At 35.8% G+C, this 23,249-nt stretch overlaps 1 protein-coding gene across 5 annotated transcripts; it reads right to left on the bottom strand.

Annotated features, from left to right (window-relative positions):
• Nucleotides 1–16,967: 16,967 nt before the first annotated feature.
• On the bottom strand, nt 16,968–21,872 carry LOC146947121 (uncharacterized). 5 transcript variants are annotated; one of them, XM_085744794.1, is made up of 6 exons: nt 21,786–21,869; nt 20,248–20,278; nt 20,095–20,154; nt 18,614–18,908; nt 18,317–18,433; nt 16,968–18,199 (listed from the first exon to the last, which is right to left on the bottom strand). In XM_085744794.1, the coding sequence occupies exons 2-6, from the start codon at nt 20,259–20,261 to the stop codon at nt 17,174–17,176; spliced, it is 1,512 nt and encodes a 503-aa protein (XP_085600920.1). In that variant the 5' UTR covers nt 20,262–20,278; nt 21,786–21,869; the 3' UTR covers nt 16,968–17,173. The 5 variants fall into 5 exon arrangements, with proteins under 5 accessions (XP_085600920.1, XP_085600919.1, XP_085600921.1 ...); XM_085744793.1 differs by having other exon boundaries at nt 21,639–21,866; XM_085744795.1 differs by lacking the exon at nt 21,786–21,869 and adding an exon at nt 21,083–21,190.
• Between the last annotated feature and the right edge of the window lie 1,377 nt (nt 21,873–23,249).

Raw genomic sequence — 23,249 nt, 5'->3', positions numbered from 1 at the left:
AATTAATTATTTTAATTTTATATCCATGTTAAGACTCTCTATATTGTCTTTTAATATTTTAAGTCAGTGATGGAGCAAGAAACAAAAATTGGATGGGTCACAAAAATAAACCATAATATATATAAAAAAAATTATATTTTAATAAACATTAATCATAAAGTCGACTGTAACACCCATACCAGACGTATCTAGAAAGTCTGGCACGTGCGTTTAATTTAGTACTGGATACATTAAAATATACAACATAAAAACTTCGAATGAATTTATATACAACAAAACGCATTCGTACGTTATCAATACATCATATCTTATCCAATTTAAAACATGTACATCCTTGAGATCCATATTCTTCATGCTTCTTGTACGAACGAGCTCTTGCTGAAAATCCATCCGGCTACTACCTTGACATCCAACCTGTTTATCTGAAACAAATAAGGATTGGGATGAGACATAATGTCTCAGTGAGTTCCCCTAAATCCTAGGCTATAGGTAACCTCAGGGGAAACCTACGGTCACCATGTGTCTACATTACAACCTGACGGTTGATTATACGTATGTGGGGACTTGCATACTAGACGGTCGTGCATACTAGGGCCGTCATAGTCTCATCTTAACTTGTTATAGGCTTCACTTCCTATACGTATCATGGCGGCCGAGGGAACCTAGGACCGCATTGCAAAGAATACGCTTACGTATCGAGGCCTAAACATAACATGATCAAGGCACGATTCTAAACCGGACGATTAAGGGAAACCTAAGATCGTCATCGGTATCATGTTCTTTAATTGCTCTAATCCATGCCTTGTACTTATCATGTAGCATCTAATGCTCTCATTCTTAAACATAAACTTACATGGATTCACTCTTGCATAATCATGAACATAACATAATCATAATCATATCATACATAAACGTATCTAAGTTCATTCATTATTATGTTAGCGTTGAACAAACAATTATCTTGGTTCATTTTACGGAGATCCCCGGGTGGAGTAACCCCGAGAACAATCGCATACATGACCGATGTACGTACATCGGACTCCCTCGGTGTAGTGCGGGTCCCTTGCGGCTGGAACCGTTCCCCTTAGGTCGAGAACCTCCAGTATCCCCCTGGCGTGGATAACAAGAGACACGAGCACCTACGTCTTGTTAATTTCAGTGACATCCGGGTCCCTTACGGCTTGAATCGTTCCCCTTAGATCGAGAACCTCTTGTATCCCCCTGATGTGGATAGCAAGAGACATGCCACCTACTTAATAATAATCATAGTCTTGTCGTACATATACTTAACATGCTTGCTAAACACTCTTAAACATATGCGAAGAGCTTATACTTCGCGTCCTGTCATTCTAAGAATTCATGCTAACTAGCTAGTTCTCGACAACTATGTTGAGGCTCTAGTTTTCCTTTGCTTAAAGAATACCTTGCTACCCCGTTCATGACATGATTCTCTCAAATGCCATGCCTTACAAACATGCTTAATACTTGCTTCACATCATAAGAATCATGTTTCCTTTAATCATCATTTAGGACCTTGGTTTGGGGGGTTTACATTTGTAAAAAGACACCACGGAGAAAACCGCGTCGCGAATCCCCATGCCTGCCCGAAGCAAGCAAAACAGTGAGATTTCTCACTGTCTTACTCGCCTAGGCGAGTGATTCTGCTGGGGAAGGGAGTGGTAGCTCGTCGTGGCGAGTTGGGGTCGAGCAGGACCCCCTTTCGGAGTTCTAGCTTGCCGTGGCGAGTAATAGCTCGCCGTGGCGAGTTAGGACAGTCCAGAACACTTAAAAATGGTATTTTTGACCCAAAAACCTCAAACCAAGTGTCTCTATGTGTTTTGGAACATATTTGATCATTGGAAACTTATAAAACATTCATTTGGCAAGTATAAACATGTTTTGCATGCATGGTAAGAAAAGGGGCAACTATCACAATACATAATCCTAGACTTTTCATAGTTTTCATAATAAACTAATATGGCATAAACATGATCCCAAAGGGTAGGAAAACTAGTTGTGGAACTCACCTAAACATGTTCTTGAAGCATCATAAAGTTCCAAGCCCAATCAAGCTAAAACCCTAGCTTTGTCCCATCTACTTCCTTTGCTCAACCCTTTCCTATCTTGATGTTTTTCTTGCAAACCTTGTCATCATGATCTTTACTAGCTCATCACTAATCCGTTCCAAAGCATTCCTTCACCAAAACCCTAATTTCCAAACACTTCATCAAGAAGAGGAATAGAAGAAATCAAACATAATCCATTCTTCTTTAAGCTTAAATGATCATAAGGGAACAAGTTTGGAAACTTACCATGAGAGGATGAAGTTTCATGAAAGATTGGTGAAGAGGAGAAGAGATGGGATGAACTTCATGAGAGGTGGAAAAGGGAAATCCAACCTTAATCAAGCTTCTACTTGTACAAGAGATCATGAGGGAGTAATATCATTTCACTTGCCATGGAGAGGAAGAAGATTTGGAAGATTGATGGAGAAGAAGAGAGGGAAAGTGGCGTGAGAAAGAGAGAGAGAAGGGAGGGAAAATCTTCCTTCCAACTTAGAGAGAGAAAGAGATTGGGATAATGAGATATTTTGCCCAAAAACCATTTAAATATCCTTTCCACGTGAAATTACTATTTTGCCCTTGCCTTAAGCGTGTTAATCTGACACTGATACTTTTCCCCGTAAAAAGCTGACATGTCATAAAATATTTTCATTAACTTACTTTTCCATGAATTTAATTCCTCTGACACAGTCAAAGGGTAATATACCGATACTGTCAGGCGGGATATTGCATTCTACCCCCTTAAAAAAATTTCGTCCTCGAAATTTAGATATCGACTACCAATCATCATGACAAAATTTACCATCTTAGGTCGAAGCCATACTTATTCTACACATACATTCCCAAGAAGTTCATCATTGCTTGTGTTCGTCTTGTTTCTTGATTCACATACATAAGCATATAGCTTTCTTAATCTTAATATCCCTCAGAAATTAGAGTTAACTTGTTACATCATGATTTAGAATATTCCTTGGTACACATAGACGTATTGTCTCGGACTCGTATCTTACCCGCTTAGCATAACCATTCATAAAAGGTATCTTATTATAAACATGAACACTCAGGATTTGCCTTTTAACTGGAATTCTATCGGAAACCAGGTTTGCCTTGCAGTGCTTACTTGCAACATTAAACATCTTTTCATGCATACATAATCTTATCGGTTAAACATATACTTCATACTAACATTGTCATTTCCATAACATGTGCATACGAGAGTATGATTTTCATTGCACAAACTCGAGAGTTGCATCTCCTTTCATGATAACATGCTTAACTCCGAAGGTGGATTCTTACCTTCTCAACTGATATACGTATTTCAGACACACATTACTACATAACACAGACCATAGACGATCCTTGGCCCACTTGACGGTAACTTGTTCCTCTTCTTCAGGAACACCTAACTTGATTCTTCACATAATTTCATTCAGTTATCGCTTGGGCGTTAATACCTTTTCCAAAACCGGTCATCATTCGTGATGATTTGATTCTTTACTTGAGTCACGAAAAGTAACCTTCTGATCCTTACATATTTTCCATTATCATCTTTCGTGCATCCTGATCAATTCGTATATGGCAATTCTTGTCCTTTTCCTCTTACTTAGGTGAAGACACATACTTAAAACTTTTACCTTAGCCAATGCTGACTATATATAAACATTCATACTTATGTATCAGATCGAGAACTACTCACTTGTCTTATGATGCATTCTTGTTAAACTTGGGTTACCAACCGTATATTCTTTCATACTAAAATCCATGTTTCTGATTAACGATTAGCTTCCATGGAGCTACTCTGATTCCCACAGGCTGGCTTAAACCATTACTCTAATCCGTTAGAACAATTGAGACTTCAATTCATGCTTATCACTTGATTACTTACTTCTTGAGATCTTCCATGTTGCAACCAACGTCACAACCTTACACTTGTCTTGTAAATTCAAACCTCATGATAACTTATCTTATGCTCATAATACTTGACTTGGGGGTAAACCTTACATTCTTGCTAGTTGGATTTACCGGCTGGGGTATACATGTCATACTTGAACTTGTTTCCGAGTAAACTCAAATTCCTTTGACACACTCGTCTTGTACTTGAACATATCTTTCTTGAACATCTAACCTTGTACCTTCGCATTCTCGCATACTATATTTTGCTTAATCATACCAATGCTTGCTCGTTGATTTTCCTTTTAAAGAAAACTTCGTAAACTAGCGCACGGGTCATTGACGTTGACAATTTTCTACTTTATAAATATATATTAAGTTTTGGCCCCGACCGTTGCTTCGGAAATCATAGAATGGGTTGATAACACATACGTGCCACCAAACCTAGACTCTAATAAGTCTAGCCCACTCTACGAGTGTCGTAGCAACCCGGTTCCTAGAAAATCCCGTAAATTTTCAGAATATCAACCACAATCACCCATATGTGTAAATCTTTTTAAAATGCTTAAAACTTTATAGTTCGAATTCATAATGAGCCTTAGCAAATCAATTAAGCAAAACATAGGTTCGAGAGATACGTCATAATTCCACATAATCCGTGAACATTGTGATTTCTTATAACCTTGCACCGCTTTAACTTCTTACTTCATACCTCATGCATATACATTTGTGACTTTCCTTCTAAATGCCGGAACATCTATACTCTTGGTCTTGGCTTGTTCTTGACTCTTGACACATTAACCTCCCAAGCTACCTTAAACCGTATCGATTTCGTTGATGGTTGCCCATGTCTTTTCCTTGAAAAAAAAACTTAGGATATGATATGCATTCGTTACTTGATGTCATAAATTATTTTCATCATATAAAAGATTTTTGTGAAGACATCTCCCCAATAACCATTGCAAACCATTGGAACGAATTGATAGAAAACAGAAAATTTCGTCAGGCTTGCTATTGGTGAGCTTCTCCAACTCTATTTTTCAGAAAACATTCTCTACATGAAATTCTTTTTCTCAAGCATACAATGCACATCATTCATTCCTATCATTGTGAAATATTCTATAACATTTGCATGGCAACATCAACCTTTTTCTGATACAATTCTTGGCACGTTGGAAATCAATGCCTTACTTCTAACTATCTTGTAACCTTATACTGACATTCCAAAATATCATAAACTCGTTCCAACAACCACTATTACCGAAATCTTCGGTCATGCTTAGATATATATATATATCCAACTTCTTCACTTATGGGTACACGAAGTATCAATAACATCTTACCCGATATTGTTGGAATGTTCCTTCTTAACATGTCTTACATTCCCGGAGGATTCACACTTCTACTTGATTAGTTCACCGGCCACCTTTTGGCACGATCAAACTATTTCATCACATACTTCGTTCCTCCTGGGTCCTATTCAGCTCTCAGGCATCTATTCTAATCGTTGAATGCTAAATTGAGTTGATCAGGCTCAACTAACAACAACAACAACTAGAACATTTACCTGGAACCCAATGGTCCCACTTCCTTTGTTGTAATTTAATGACCAAAGGCACGGTCTGAATCGACCTGCTCTGATACCAAATGTAACACCTATACCAGACGTATCTAGAAAGTCTGGCACGTTCGTTTAATTTAGTACTGGATACATTAAAATATACAACATAAAAACTTCGACTGAATTTATATACAACAAAACGCATTCGTACGTTATCAATACATCATATCTTATCCAATTTAAAACATGTACATCCTTGAGATCCATATTTTTCATGCTTCTTGTACGAACGAGCTCTTGCTGAAAATCCATCCGGCTACTACCTTGACATCCAACCTGTTTATCTGAAACAAATAAGGATTGGGATGAGACATAATGTCTCAGTGAGTTCCCCTAAATCCTAGGCTATAGGTAACCTCAGGGGAAACCTACGGTCACCATGTGTCTACATTACAACCTGACGGTTGATTATACGTGTGTGGGGACTTGCATCCTAGACGGTCATGCATACTAGGGCCGTCATAGTCTCATCTTAACTTGTTATAGGCTTCACTTCCTATACGTGTCATGGCGGCCGAGGGAACCTAGGACCCCATTGCCAAGAATACGCTTACTTATCGAGGCCTAAACATAACATGATCATGGCACGATTCTAAACCGGACGATTAGGGGAAACCTAAGATCGTCATCAGTATCATGTTCTTTACTTGCTCTAATCCATGCCTTGTACTTATCATGTAGCATCTAATGCTCTCATTCTTAAACATAAACTTACATGGATTCACTCTTGCATAATCATGAACATAACATAATCATAATCATATCATACATAAACGTATCTAAGTTCATTCATTATTATTTTAGCGTTGAACAAACAATTATCTTGGTTCATTTTACGGAGAGCCCCGGGTGGAGTAACCCCGAGAACAATCGCATACATGACCGATGTACATACATCAGACTCCCTCGGTGTCGTGCGGGTCCCTTGCGGCTTGAACCGTTCCCCTTAGGTCGAGAACCTCCCGTATCCCCCTGGCGTGGATAACAAGAGACACGAGCACCTACGTCTTGTTAATTTCAGTGACATGCAGGTCCCTTACGGCTTGAATCGTTCCCCTTAGATCGAGAACCTCTTGTATCCCCCTGACGTGGATAGCAAGAGACATGCCACCTACTTAATAATAATCATAGTCTTGTCGTACGTATACTTAAACATATTTATACTTGCTTGCTTATTACCTCGGACCCTTGAGTCGATCCGATTAGCGGTAAACTTAAACTTGTTCATTCCTAATCATGGTGGAGTGATTAACTAATCAAACCACGACTTAACATGCTTGCTAAACACTCTTAAACATATGCGAAGAGCTTATACTTCGCGTCTTGTCATTCTAAGAATTCATGCTAACTAGCTAGTTCTCGACAACTATGTCGAGGCTCTAGTTTTCCTTTGCTTAAAGAATACCTTGCTACCCCGTTCATGACATGATTCTCTCAAATGCCATGCCTTACAAACATGCTTATTACTTGCTTCACATCATAAGAATCATGCTTCCTTTAATCATCATTTAGGACCTTGGTTTGCGGGGTTTACATTCGTAAAAAGACACCACGGAGAAAACCGCGTCGCGAATCCCCATGCCTGCCCGAAGCAAGCAAAACAGTGAGATTTCTCACTGTCTTACTCGCCTAGGCGAGTGATTCTGCTGGGGAGGCGAGTGGTAGCTCGCCGTGGCGAGTTGGGGGCGAGCAGGACCCCCCTTTCGGAGTTCTAGCTCGTCGTGGCGAGTTAGGACAGTCCAGAACACTTAAAAATGATATTTTTGACCCAAAAACCTCAAACCAAGTGTCTCTATGTGTTTTGGAACATATTTGATCATTGGAAACTTATAAAACATTCATTTGGCAAGTATAAACATGTTTTGCATGCATGGCAAGAAAAGGGGCAACTATCACAATACATAATCCTAGACTTTTCATAGTTTTCATAATAAACTAATATGGCATAAACATGATCCCAAAGGGTAGGAAAACTAGCTGTGGAACTCACCTAAACATGTTCTTGAAGCATCATAAAGTTCCAAGCCCAATCAAGCTAAAACCCTAGCTTTGTCCCATCTACTTCCTTTGCTCAACCCTTTCCTATCTTGATGTTTTTCTTGCAAACCTTGTTATCATGATCTTTACTAGCTCATCACTAATCCGTTCCAAAGCATTCCTTCACCAAAACCCTAATTTCCAAACACTTCTTCAAGAAGAGGAATAGAAGAAATCAAACATAATCCATTCTGCTTTAAGCTTAAATGATCATAAGGGAACAAGTTTGGAAACTTACCATGAGAGGATGAAGTTTCATGAAAGATTGGTGAAGAGGAGAAGAGATGGGATGAACTTCATGAGAGGTGGAAAAGGGAAATCCAACCTTAATCAAGCTTCTACTTGTACAAGAGATCATGAGGGAGTAATATCATTTCACTTGCCATGGAGAGGAAGAAGATTTGGAAGATTGATGGAGAAGAAGAGAGGGAAAGTGGCGTGAGAAAGAGAGACAGAAGGGAGAGAAAATGTTCCTTCCAACTTAGAGAGAGAAAGAGATTGGGATAATGAGATATTCTGCCCAAAAACCATTTAAATATCCTTTCCACGTGAAATTACTATTTTGCCCTTGCCTTAAGCGTGTTAATCCGACACTGATACTTTTCCCCGTAAAAAGCTGACATGTCATAAAATATTTTCATTAACTTACTTTTCCATGAATTTAATTCCTCTGACACAGTCAAAGGGTAATATACCGATACTGTCAGGCGAGATATTACATCGACCATGAAAAACTAAATTACATACCTCAAACTTTCTATTGCAAATGGCATGATGCTGAAGATGATGGCTTTCTCCTTTCCAATTCGAAGGTTGAATTCTAAAATTATGGAAGAATTGAAGGTTATGCAAGTTTTTATTACATTGAAATGATGGTTATGAATCTGTAGCCATTATATTAGTAGTACCTTTTTACAACCATTAAACACAGATAATTGGGAGATTTCAACCAAATTTTACTGACCTTGCATGGTTGAGGATATCAGGTCTTAATAATGCAAGAAAATATGAATATCATGCCATCACCTTGGAACAACATCTATCTAGGAACAAGGAAACAAAACTGCTGCTGTTCTTAATACAGGAAAGGTAGAAACTAGTATGATATGATCAAACAGGAATATTGCAAAACAAGACCACTAAATCTCATCATCTTTGACCATCATAATCAAAACAAAACAAAACTTAACTAAGTATATTGGTAATTCATTGAATTTCCAAACAGCTCAAAGATCTATTTCAAACAACATTGCAACATTTGACCCTCTTGTATAGAGGTGTACGTGGGTGGGTTTGGGTTGGGTTTGGCTAAACCCAAAACCAAACCGAATAGGATACTCCGGTTTGGGTGAGGTAAAATAACCACCCGTTATATCATTGGGTGGGTTTGGGCAAACCCACTAATTTTTGGGTTGGGTTGGATTGGGTAATGAGTTATCCAACTTATTTTTCTTGTTTTTTTTTAATATTAAATGACTAAATGATAAGTCCTCATAATTTTTTTAAATATTACTCTACTTTTTAATTTTCTTAAAAAAAATGTTTAACTTATTTTTACTATAATTTAATGCATCATAGAATATCAAATAATAAACTCTATCATAAAATACTTACAACAAACTAAAGTTGCATGACATAAAATTACATTAGTATCAAAATAACCAAAAAGTGCAACATCTTAATTTGTAACTCTAGTATGTTTTGATTTTCAATATATAGGGTACAATGTGTATGTTTTGAAAATATAACTTGGTTTATGACCATAACCTTTAGTATTTTTCTTCTACCCTATGAAAATAAAGATAAAAAATATTGACATTATTGGGTAAGTGGGTTTTTTGGGTTTGGGTCTGGTTTTACCCGAGACCCATTTATTTTTATAGGTTTTCCATTTTTAGAAACCATACCCACCCAATTACCCAACCCAACCCATCTTGTAGACCACACCACAAACAGATCAGGTAAGAACCCAAATGAAAATCATCTGCATTAATAAATTTTAACACAGTTAGGTGGATGGAACAAAATAGCATAGTTAGTGTCATTTGCTGGAGTATAGACATGGCAACGGGGCGGATCGGGGACGGGTTTAAGCACCCCCGTCCCCGTCCCCGCTTCCATGCATCTGCCCCCACTCCCTTCCCCAAACCATATTGGGGGTAAAAATTGAATACTCAACCCCGCCCCAATGGAACGGGTGCCCGTCCCCACCCGCGAAAACTCTATTTTTTATTAAATATTAAAAAATGCATATTTGTTCATTTTTTTTCATAGCAACAAAAAACAATAATTATATTAATAATTAAATATCTAATAAACTCTCTTTAAAAGAGCAAAATAATTATTATAAATATGTTTCTAAAGAGTAATAATATATTAAAATAGGTTGTGCTTATGGAAATAAAATTATAAAATTTAATAAAGTAAATTTCAAAAAGCGAGTGCGGGGCGGTGTAAGCATCCCCCGTCCCCGTACTAAAAATCCAGATTTCCCCACACCCGCACCCAGTTAAATCGGCTTTTCCCTGTTAAATTTGGGACGAGAGCGGCCGGATATGACGTGGACGGGTTTTGTTGCCAATGTCTAGGTGGAGACCTACTTTTTTTTTTTGAAGGAAGGGTGGAGACCTACTTGTTACGTGTGTTTGCTTTGAAATAATATTGTAGAAGGCAATAGTAGCAAGAAAAGAACCAATAAAAGAGATATAAACAAATAAAAAATGTGGAAATGAAGAGATGCAGAGATTGAAAGCATTATGCAAAATTATTTTCCGTCACCAAACACTCCTGAGATAAAATTAACATCACAAAGAAGGATGCTAAAGATTGAACAATGAAAAATGACAACATTTCATTACATCTCTATAGTTATCACTTTACTTTTATTTTATTTTGAGGAGTACTTTATACTTGTCTCTCAACTTGGATGTGGGTTACTTTTATTGTATTATTATTATTATTGCTCTGTGTTGTTGTGCTAAAGTTTTTTTATTTTATAATTGTTAATTTGTTTAATTAGTACAATAATAGTTAAAAAACAACATACATAAATATCGTGTGACAATAGTGTAACGATTAAAATAGAATATCCCCCGTTAATCGATACTTCAAGGGTCACGTACCCGAATCCGTACCACTTATACAAGCAATATATGTGAGACTTTTCACTTACACTTGTTACACAAGTACAACAAGACACACATCAAACAATTTAATCAACAACATCTATATTTGAAAGTGAATTAATCCATATTCCATACTCCCAAATTAAAGGGAAAGTTGGCAGAAGGAAATGCTAGGACTAGAACATAAGCCACACACACATCACTCCATTAGCATTACCACAAGTTCATGGTGCATTATAAATTGTAGAGTTAGCTTTAATCGACATTCAACGGGGAAAAAAAGGAATGAAGTGAGTTGAACAAGACGGCAATATGACAGCAACAAAGAACAAGATGGCATGAAAATTTGGAATGCATTAATAGAGAGTTGAACTCAAATCTGTTAAGTAGCAAGGTCAACCTATATCCCGTTGATAGGAACCTAACCCGTCTAAATTCATTTGTAATCTTAACTAAAAAGTAACTGAAGTTTAGAACATCTGTTACTTGTTTATGTATTGAAGCCATCATTCCATGTGATGAGTACCGGATAGAAGACCCACTTTTAATCAAAGATTAGTTACATTCTGAAAATTTACTTTTCTACCAAACTTTCTTCCAGCCGCCAGATATTTCATATAGTCCTGTCGTAGAGTGGACTCGTGGAACAACAGCATCTGAAAGTAGTAATGTGAATTTGGCTGCACTGCATTCATACAAGTTTTGTGACTATTTTTCGTACTATTTTCTTCGCTGTTGAGGAGTCTTTTTTCGACTTTGTTTGAATATTACTCATTAGCGAATATCCAAATTCATAAAAGATCCTTTATGATGCTGTTGTGCCCAATTTCTTGGTCTCTTCTCTCCGAGATTTGAAATTTGGCATACCCAATTGATTTGGTAACTCATAAGAATTTAGCAACCATGATTATTCTTCAGCCAAACAGTGAAGTTATTACACATAAGAATCTGAGAATCAATTTCATGAGAATGAATGAACCTATAAAAGAGGAATTATTCGAAACATCAGATGTAAACAACCCATATCAATCAATATTAAATTCAGAAACCTTAAACTATGAAATGGATGACAACACTTGTAAATAAGTTACACAGTTAAGTATCCTTCATTCTTATTTTCTGTGTTTTACAAACCATCCGATGTGGGACTTATTTCTTTTACTAATTCATTCACGGTACTCCATATAGTTATCTTTTTATTTCTTTGCAAATCTATAAATTGGATATGCGATTATAATCTCAACTCCGTTTTGTTGAATATCACAACTACAACATATTAAAATTTACCTATGAAGCACATACACTAGACATGGACACTGACACGTCGACACAGATAATACTTTGAGAAAATGACAATATAATTTCATCACGATGAGTGTCGTTTCAGACTCCAAACACCCTTTTGATCAAAGAAATTTACACTAAGATGCAAAGCAAATAAAATCAATGTTTACATGAACCATCAAAGTTAGTTCAAACCCTAATTAAACAGAAATATAGTTGATATAAAAATAAAATCACATAAACAACCATAGATTTTACACACCACAAATATCACAACAATAGGTTAAAATAAAAAATATGGACAAATAATCATAAATTCAGATAAATTTTGCAAATTTGAAGTAGAATGGAAAAATAATCACAAATCTTTTCATCCACGGTTGGACCCCTATCTGTTATGTGTGTTTGCTTTGAATTAGTAATACACGACTCCTTCTTTTTCTACCTTACAACGGCATAAACACCTCATAAAAATCTCCCAAAAACATTAAAACATTTCAAATTTTTAAAATCTCCCAAAAACATTAAAACATTTCAAATTTTTAAAATATGTGCGAGAAACTCATAGGTGAAAACCCAAACCAAGTGTACAAATAAGACTAGCAGAGGAAAACAACAATAGAAGAAAATTCATCCTCAATTCATTATTCCAAATGTGGAAATGAAAGCATTGTCCATTTCCATAATGCCAATATAATTTTGCTGCTTCTGATAAATTTGATTTAATTGCAGCAGTGTCGATGATCAACCAGCTAATGCTGATGCTCACAAATTTGTGTGCACAGACATTTCATAGCGACAATAAAATCAAGGGATAATAGTCCCTCAATGTAACAAATAGTCACAATAATCCTTTGGTTTTGGAATATGTAATGAATAATCACAATAGTCCCTAATGTTTTGGAACATTTATTTTTATCCAAAACATTTTCCAAATCCAAATGACTATTGCACTATAATCAGCATTCCAGAGGAGAAGAGTGCTATGAAGTATCTCATTCCCATGTCTCTACCTCTGCGTCAGACGTTGGTTTTATAGATAACTTAGTTTTCTTGTTTCAGAAACCACCCGATGTGGGACTTTATTACTTGTCTATTTTCTCTATTGCTTTTTACCATTTCATTCACGGTACTCCTAAGTTACTTGTCTATTTTCTTCTATAGTTGTGTGTCAACTTTATGTGGGTTATTTTTATCTTATTATTATTATTATTGATACACATATCAAACAATTTGATCCAACTAAAAAAAATCAAACAATTTAATCAACACCACGTATCTTTGAAAGTGAGTCCGTATTCCATACTCCCAAACACATTATTACTCCAAATCATAGACTATAAGCATAAACATTTTGAATTTAGCTTAAACATGTCAATGCACATTTAATGTTATAATGGGTCAACAACACAAATAACACCTAAGTTTTTTATCCATCCATTCTTCATCCTAAACACATCATACTATCAAGGCTCAATGTCTATTGTCTAAGACAACTGAAATTTAAAACTGAAAAATATGTCATACATATGCTAAGTGCAGACTTTTATGAGCTGGAGCACACATATCGCCATCATGAACTTGATCATGATCAATTTTCAATTGCACTTTCGCACTGCAGCTGATACCGATGAACGCGCAAGGTGATTACAAAACTAACCAACGTTTCTGCCAAAAGCACTAGATTGAGCTACTGAACGACTTCACACTTAGTTCTGACTTCAGACTTAAAGTTGCTGTCCAGAAATTGCTACATGTTCATCGGCATTTCTGCAACAGTTGACACACAAATAGTAGGAAGATTTCAACCAAATCTTACTGATCTTGCATGGTTGAGAATGTCAGGTTGTAAGAGAGGAAACAAATATAAAATTGACAGCAAAAAGGTCTTAATAATAAGAGAAAATATGAATAGCATGCCATCGCCACGGGAAGCTAAAAGGCGAGAACCCATGTTTAAAAGACATATAAATTGGACGGAACAACATCCATCTAGGAACAAAGAAACAGAACTGCTCTTCTTATATGATCAAACAGGATTGCAAAACGACACCACTAATTCTCATCATCTTTGACCATCATAGTCAAAACAAAATAACATAACTAAGTATATTGGTAATGCATTCAATTTCCAAACATAGCCCAAAGACCATTTTCAAACAACATTGCAACATTTGACCCTCTTATGGAAACCTTTGGCAAACTATATACCATGCAAATCTTTGGCTAGACCACAACACAAACAGATCAGCTAAGAACCAAAATGAAAATCGTCTGCACTACATTTTAACACAGTTAGGTGGATAGAACAAAGTAGCATAGTTCTTTTCATTTTTTAAATTAATAAAAATACATATTTGTATGGTTGCAAAGATATATACACCAAAAATCCAAGCAAGTAATAGGAAAAGCTATAAAAATAATCAAATGATAACTTGTGAACATCCAATTCTAAAAAACATGAAGGGTAGAATCACTGGCTATTTGATAAATAAATCTTTATACATGTACCAAACATAGTTACATCATTCACTACACTACCTAGGGTACCGAGTAACAATCTGTGAGTAATAACCAATTGATTCGGTAACTCGTGAGAATTCTGCAACCATGATTATTCTTCAGCCAAACAATGAAGTCACTTCACATATGAATCTTAGAATCAATTTCATGAGAATGAACCTATAAAAAAGGAGGAATTATTAGAAACATTAGAAATAAACAACCAATATCAAATACAGAAAGCTGGTACTGAAATTCACAAAATGCATCAATTATGAAAACCGAAAGAAGAGATATAGTTAGTAGTACTTCAATTATAGAGAAGAATGATGTATAAAAGATGACGCAGATCATATGAACTCAACTTAAATGTCAACAAAATTAAGGACATTCTTAATATAACATATATCGAGAACGAGAAGCTCTAGGGTTTACAAGAAATGATAGAAGTTTTTTTTTTCTTTTTTGAGGGAAGAAATGATAGAAATTTGCTAACTACAACCAATTCCATAAGGAAATAAAACCTCAATCAAAGTCCTCGTGAGCTTAGTTCAGTTGGTATAGACAATGCATAATATATGCAAGATCGGGGGTTCAACCCCCGGCCATCAAAAAAAAAAAACCCAATCAAATGAATATTAGCCCTAATCCCAAATGTGGAAAAATAGAGAAGAGGCAGAAAATAAGCATGATACTAAAAAAAAAAAATTGTTGATTTCATTGCAGCAGTATGGATTTCATCGGGACATCAATCATCATACGTTGATATATGGGGTATGGGACTCTGTGAGTGCTAGATTAATTGACCCGATAAAATCAACACTACAGAGAATAATTACAACACCTTAGCAATTTAATTTAAGATAGAAAGTGAAGTATTCTCTGTTCCATGCTAAAACCTCATCGTCAGTGTTACGTTTATAGATAACTTCATTTCTCCTTTTCACAAACCACTTGATGTGGGACTTTTTCTATTTTCTTTTACCAATTCACGCTGCTCTATATAGTCGGACAACTTCAATGTGGGTTATTTTTTAATCTTGCCAACAAGTGCCCACACTCATTATAAAGAATTTCAAATTAAAAAATTATTCTTTAAAAAAAAAATTAAATGTTTCAATTTTCAACACATAAAAATAATGAAATGATCAACTGTGACTTTATGAGCATTCATCATTTTCAGTTTGTTCGTCATTTTGTAATCTGGTGTAGTTCTTGCCCCACTGGCAGAACACAACCATTTCTTGTGAATAATAAAAATAATTCAACGCAGTGAATCACCAGTTCTAACACAGAGCTAGAATGGATAACGTAGTATTCAAATTTGAGTTATGAATTGTTGAAATTGTAATGATTCATGAATGTTGAAATAGATCTAACACTTGTAAGTAGAATGCAAGAACGGATAACGTAGCATTCTATTTTGAAAACACATCCAGGCTACATGTACATATCGGAAAAATTATTAAGTCCATACCTGTTACTAGGATTGGAGTTATGAATTGTTTAACTTTTACAATTCATCAACTATAAAAGGATAAAATCTTCCTAGTGGCTTGCACACCTCAAATGTAGCTTTGCTTTTTTCAAGCAAATATACACCTCAAAAGTATTTTATCTAACAAGAAAACTGGATCAAAACTTGTATTTTCTAAATATTCACACACTTTATTCAATTATTATTATTGTAAATTGGACCATTTGAATTAACAAAATTTGGAAGTACCAAACAGAATTGACTTATACTTTCGCATGCAAAAGAATGTTCATTAGATACTCATTATGATACTTGCACTGATACTCACATCCAAATTTGGAAGTACCAAACAGAATTGACTTATACTTTAGGAGTTATGAAACAAGGATTTAATGTAATGATAGGTGGGTATTTATTTTATCTAACAAGAAAACTGGATCAAAACTTGTATTTTCTAAAAATTCACACTTAACTTAGAATTCAATAATTATTGTACATAGGACCATTTCAAAATTTGGAAGTACCAAACAAAATTGACTTACTCCAACTCCAAGCATGTTAGTTTCGCATGCAAAAGAATGTTCATATAGATATTCCTTATGATACTTGCACTGATACTCACATCCAAGAGAGCATGTTAGTCAGGCTCAAACAGAATTGCTTTATTAAAATAAACGGAGATTTGGTGATCACCCTTCTCTCGTTAAATTAAACATCAAATGTTTATGATAGCCCTTCCCTTATAATGGTTGTGGGTTGCATGTGAGGGTTCGTTGCTGGCGGTGAGAGATACCATGTCATTGAAGAACAAATATGGCCCCAACAACAGAACAGCACATGTACGTGCCCCCAAAATCATTTGGAGTGGCAAATGAAGCAATGTGACAGAAACAAACCAGTTGCAGACAATAAAACTTAGCACACCACACCACAAACACCATTAAACAAAAAAAAAAAAAAGAACAAGATGACATGAAAATTTGGAGTGCGTTAATAGCGTGAGTTGAACTCAAATCTGTTAAGTAGCAACGTAAACATATATTCTATTGATAGGTTCCTAAAAGAACCTAACCCAGGTAAATTCATTTCTAATCTTAACTAAAAAGTAACTGAAATTTAGAAAAACTACCACTTGTTTATATACTGAAGCCAAACATTCTGAAACTTTACTTTTCTACCAAACCTTCTTCCAGCCATCAGTTCTTTCATATAGTCCTGTCATAGAGGGGACTTGTGGAGAAACACCATCTGAAGCACCGGCCAAGCCCAGAAACACACTAGCTCTTTTATACGTTGCACCGTTTTTGCTCTGTTGTCTGACATCTTTAATGCTTTCATATCGATGTTGCTTATTTTCTCTTGACATGTTATTCGCAAAATCCTTTCCATTGGCATCATTCTGATTCTTCGAAGCAACACCCTTCGAAGAAAAACTTAAGCGAGAAAACACACTGGTTTTTTCTCTGGGCTCGTCACAATACATACCCTTTGAAGGAAGGGAATTCAAATGATCACTTTCATCTTTGGACTGGAAGTCACTTACAGCAGCAGAGGAAGAGTCACCTGACTTGTCGGATTCTTTATCACTCAGCAGAAACCGTGGAACAGGGATAGAAGAATCATCAATTCCAATAAGCATATCTAACTCTATATGTTCCTCATCTGAACCCTCGCTAGAATTACCAAGCTCCCCGTCTTCAAGGTCAGAATGGTCAGTTGAACACAAGGGTATAAAATCTTCATTATCATCCTCAAAAATATGGAAGTTTTCTTTCTTCTTTAGCAGTGTAGGAAGCTCATGTGATTCATAGCTAGCCTCAAAAATATGGAAGTTTTCTTTCTTCTTTTGCAATGTAGGAAGCTCATGCGATTCATAGCTAGCAGCAGAGTGTGCCCCATATGTCACTGATTGATTGAAGCCGGGGTGTTCAGGATCATAAGCATCAACATCCAAATGCATGCTTTCACCCTTTCCGAAAGACTCGGGAGACAGAGAAAGCTTTTCCACCTCTTGCTCAGCAGTTACTGGAGTTGCATGGTTCACGTTGAGCTTCCTTTTCAGAGGGTTAGTAACCCTCCCTTTCTTTAGCACATCTTCAATAATCTGAAAATCCCACTTTCTTGTTTTCCTTTTCTTCTGATGAAGAGAGCGCGGAACTTCACGTTTTCTTGAATTGAATAGCCATGTCAGACTTTGAACCTGACAGTTAAACAACCGGAACCATAAAACAACTATGTATCATGCAGGTTATTCACGCAAACTCCCGCATATGCTTGTAGATAAAGTAAAATGGTGCAATAGTGAAAAGGAGCAGACCTGATTTTCAGACAAACCAAAATTGAATTTGTACTTGGTAAAGTAATTATCTCGAATAGCATCACAAAACTCATTTTCGAAAAGAGGGTCGCAGCGCAAGATTCTGGTGAATTTAACCTGGTCAAAACCATAAACATAAGAACTTGCAACAATAATAATATTCTGGAAATAAAAGTTTATCAAAGTAATAGGAAAAGCTAAATGTACACACGTAGAATAGAAAAATCAATATTTGCCAAATGTGTGCGAATTCGAATTGAAATAAGGCAAGCATAATATGAAAGTATAGATAACAACCTGTGCAGGGAACTGCTTTCCAGATGAAACATATGCATGGGGAGCAATATTCATGCCACCATCTGTTATCGCTTCAAAAACCCCATGAAGTTTCCTCTCTTCAAATTCGAAAAGGAACAAAATCATTCCTGCCTTGACGTTTTTAACAAAATCAGAAAAATTACCCGGTAGCCCAAACAAACTCCTCTCAAAGCATTCTTTCAAAGTACTTCTATTGGACATGAAGATGGCACCATGCTCAGGAAAAATTCCAGACCCCTTATTTTTGCACAAATCTCCGGCATCCATTTTCGTTCTAACAAAAAAAAAAAAAAAAAACTGTGTAGGTCAGAACATACTTAAAATCCTTATGCCTACTATGTAATATTATTGAAAAATTAGCACACGGACAAGCAAATTTCAATTACAAGGGCCAAGTTCAATTCAAGAAGCACATGGTGAATGTTATACATATGCATTACATATTATAGTACACTTGTGAGAAGTGTAGTGTAATCCATACTTCAAAACTACCCCAAGAATTGAGTTTTCTACACTTGAAATTAGAAGTAGGGGTTGAGCTACATGCATCACTAAAGGGACTCGGAGGGACCCTGCCAGATTTTGATCACTGCACTATTAGGAAGAAAACCCATTCTCTAAATCAGACACTCATCATCAAAATAGCCCTAAAAAGGAAACACCATAAACCATCACAGAAGAACAACCTTAGACCTCCACAGTCACTACCTCCACCATCATCCTTCGTCGAGAAACCAAACCACAACCAGAAACTAACTAGTACTCTTTCTCCTGAAGCCAGTAACTCTCCTTCACCATCCTCATTCACACCATAATCCACTACTCTTCTACATTACATAACATTAACCAAAGTACACCGCCTTTAGCCACCACTGCAAACAAAGTCCACTAACCACATCAAAACTATTGTGAACACATTCCCTCACTCGCAGATACCCGCCATGAAACCGTCGTCTCAGCTACTAAACTTCCACATCCCATTACTACCTTCCCACCGCCCCTAATTAGAATACCACCATTAATATGATTCATTACAAATCTATAAATTGGATATGCTATTATAACTCCATTTTGTTAATAGCACCACCCACAAATTAATTGCTCCTTCTATATATCAATTTATAACTCCTACACAACACATTAATAGTTACACTAAGATGCAATAACTCATTGTATACATGAACCATCAAGCTCAAAACCCTAATTCTACATAAATACAGTTCAAAACCCTAATTCTAACAAAAAAAAATAACAGGTTAAAATAACTCATTAAATATAAAGCATAAACAACCATAGATTACACAGCACAAATTAAGAAATAACAGGTTAAAAAAAAATGCTGATTCTAACAAGAATCCATTTAGAATTTCTCAATTGTAGTAGTTATAAACATTTTAAAAAGTGCAAATACAGATCAGATTCTACAAATTTGGAGTGGAAATGAAAAAATAATGAGAAACCTTTTAAACTGCGGTTTGAGCCCTAATTTTCTGATTGATTGTCCTTTTGTTGTTGATTTTCTGAGGAATCAAACAAAAAGAGAGAGAAAAACCTAAAAAAGCGATAATAAGAGAGAAAGAAAAGATGAAAGAAGTTGAGAAGTAAGTACTCACTCAGAACTGGGCATTGCAAAATGGTGTCACTCTGCACATAGAAACTTTGTAGATTAGAATTGCCATAAAAAATCCTTAATCCTACTACATAATATTACTAAAAAATTAGCACACAAACAAGCAACTTTCAAATACAAAGGTCAAACTCATTTCAAGAAACAAATAGTGGATGTTATACATATGCATTTCATATTATAATACACTTATGAGGAGTGTAGTGTAATCTATACTTCAAACTACCCAAAGGTATGAGCATTCTGCACTCAGATTTGGAAGCAGGGGTTGAGCTATATTCATCACTAAAGAGACTCAATTCCCTGCATTCTCTACATCACACACTCAACATTAGAATAGCAACAAAAAATGCAACACCATAAACCAGAACAGTAGACCAATCAAACCTCGTTAGACCTTCACAATCACTACCTCCTCCTCCATTATCCTTCACTAACAAACAAAAAAACCACCAGTACCTAACTTGTACCCATCCTCTTGAAACCAACACCTCTTCTTCACCCTTCCCGTTGACACCACTTGCCACTAACCCTCTAGCACACATTACAAACTCCACTAACCATATCAAACTTTTTATGAACCTATGAAACAACTGACAAAGACACCAGGCACAACACACAACACTGACACAAACATCAGACACTCGACACTGACATATGTTACATATCGACACTCAACACTGGTAATAATTTATTTGAAGAAATGGGATAATTGAATGCAATCACACGTGTTGGTCTCAGATACTGACACATGTCAAACACCAAACACACCTTCAATCAAAAAGTGTCAGTGCTACATAGTTATGAACACATTCACTCACCCGTAGAAACCCAACCGTCAAACTTTTATCCCCGCTACTCAACTTCACCATCCCGCTCCATTTCCCTCATAACCTTTCCCACCACCCACTCCTAGCTCCACTCAGCCCCTAATAATAATAATAATAAACACATTCATATGATTCTTCATAAGTCCATAAATTATAGCATATGCTATTATAAGCTCAACTTCATTTTGTTAATACTAGTGTAACGCCCCGTGCCACGCACAAATTAAATGTACATTCTACACATCAATTTATAACTCCTCCATAAAAACAACACATTAAAATTTACACCAAGATTCAAAGAAACTAAAATCAATGTTTACATGAAGCATGAACCTAGAAAGTAAGTTGATTCAAACGTAAAAATCATAGATTTACACACAAAGCAGAAATATGAAAACAATAATAGATTAAAATCAAAAACAAAAATGGTGATTGATAAAAAGTTGGTTTTGAATTTCTGAAGCGTAACAGTTAAAAACATTTAGGGACGTGAAAATAGAGATGAGATTGTACAAATTTGGAATGGAAATGGGAAAAAATGAGAAACCTTTTAATCCGCGCGCTAATTTTCTTCTTGATTTTCTTGTTGTGATTGTTGTTGTTATTGTTAGAGAGAGAGATAGAGAGAGAGAGATAGAGAGAGAGAGAGAGATGGGTGAGAGTGAGAGAGAGATGGGTGAGAGTGAACACTCACACTCACTCAGAAGAAGAAGAAGAAGAAGAAGAAGTTGGCATTGTAATATGGCGCCACTCACCGCGTCTTCAGCGTATGTGTTAAGTATCAATGCACAAAACGACAATTCTTTTTTCATTTTAGAGGAATCAAACGACAACTTTAATAAATATTGCATTTAATCAACTCTTGCTAACTCCAACTTTTTATTTCTAAACAATTCATCTTATCTCTCGCAATTTTCTCTACCTGCAAATTTATTATTTTTAAAAAAGAATTTGATAGAAAGTATGGGTGTTAGTGATGCGGTTTTGACGAAAAAAATAATCGATTTAAAATAAAAATCATACATGATTTAGTTAGTTAGATGACTCTTTTAAAAAAATTGATTCGACCCAATCAAATGATGTTTAATTTAGATCTTTTTGAATTTGAATACCACTAGAGAAGATGACGGTGCTTGAGTCCAAGATAGAGAAGATCTACAAACACAAAATCATTTATATAAGTGCATTTACGTTTGTCTTCCTTCAAAGATACTAGTGATGCTCGAACCTGAAAGTGTCAGGTTTAAGGTCTATCATTTTTGTTGATTTTTGGATTTTCAAACTGTTGAATTTGGATTTCCAAATTCTATTATCTACCGAAGTTGTTACTAGGTTGAGTCACGACCAGGTCGCTCTCTTTAAGACGTTTCGTGGCACTACCCAAAATTGTGCAAGGTAGACTATCAACCACGCCGCCTCCAGGATAAAACAAGCCCAGCTACAACTGTTCGATTAACTACTGCATTGTAGTTAATCGTTCGAGAATTACACCTTCAAATATGGTACTAAGACCACTCTTTAATACTGAAACCACTTTAATATGGTATTATTACCATTCTATTATGGTGCTAAGACCACTCAAATATGGTGTTTCCACCATTCTAACCTTTAAGTTCTCCAAACTATCAATATGCCCAGCTACAACTGTTCGATTAACTACTGCATTGTAGTTAATCGTTCGAGAATTACACCTTCAAATATGGTACTAAGACCACTCTTTAATACTGAAACCACTTTAATATGGTATTATTACCATTCTATTACGGTGCTAAGACCACTCAAATATGGTGTTTCCACCATTCTAACCTTTAAGTTCTCCAAACTATCAATATGGTACTATGACCACTCAAATATGGTGTTACCACCATTTCTCCTTAGATAAAAATATTGAATAATTTTTATATACCGTTAAGATCATTCTTGATTCCGACGGGACATTGTTTATTCCAAATAGGGATTCCAAATAGGGATTTGATCTTAAAGTACTCTTTATTCCGAAGGGACGTATATTACCGAAGGGACTATGAACTTAAGACCATTCTTAATTCCGAAGGGACATTAAACCGAAAAGGGACTATGGTCTTAAGAACACTCTTAATTCCGAAGGGACATAAAGGAGTAGAAAAAGGATAAGGACTTGTTAAACAAGTCGAAGGAG

The sequence above is a fragment of the Medicago sativa genome, chromosome 2 (genome assembly GCF_051527215.1).
Source record: "Medicago sativa cultivar Bolivia chromosome 2, Bolivia_mono, whole genome shotgun sequence".
NCBI classification, from domain to species: Eukaryota; Viridiplantae; Streptophyta; class Magnoliopsida; order Fabales; family Fabaceae; genus Medicago; species Medicago sativa.
Note: the sequence above shows the minus strand (reverse complement) of the source record. Positions and strands in the feature narration are given on the sequence as shown.

Excerpts from the sequence above, each read along its gene's own strand:
- LOC146947121 (XM_085744794.1), bottom strand. Across the intron at positions 18,909-20,094 it reads CTCAAACCGCAGTTTAAAAG|AACGAAAATGGATGCCGGAG; the intron begins GTTTCTCATTAT and ends TTTTTTTGTTAG. Across the intron at positions 18,200-18,316 it reads TTGGTTTGTCTGAAAATCAG|GTTCAAAGTCTGACATGGCT; the intron begins GTCTGCTCCTTT and ends TTTAACTGTCAG.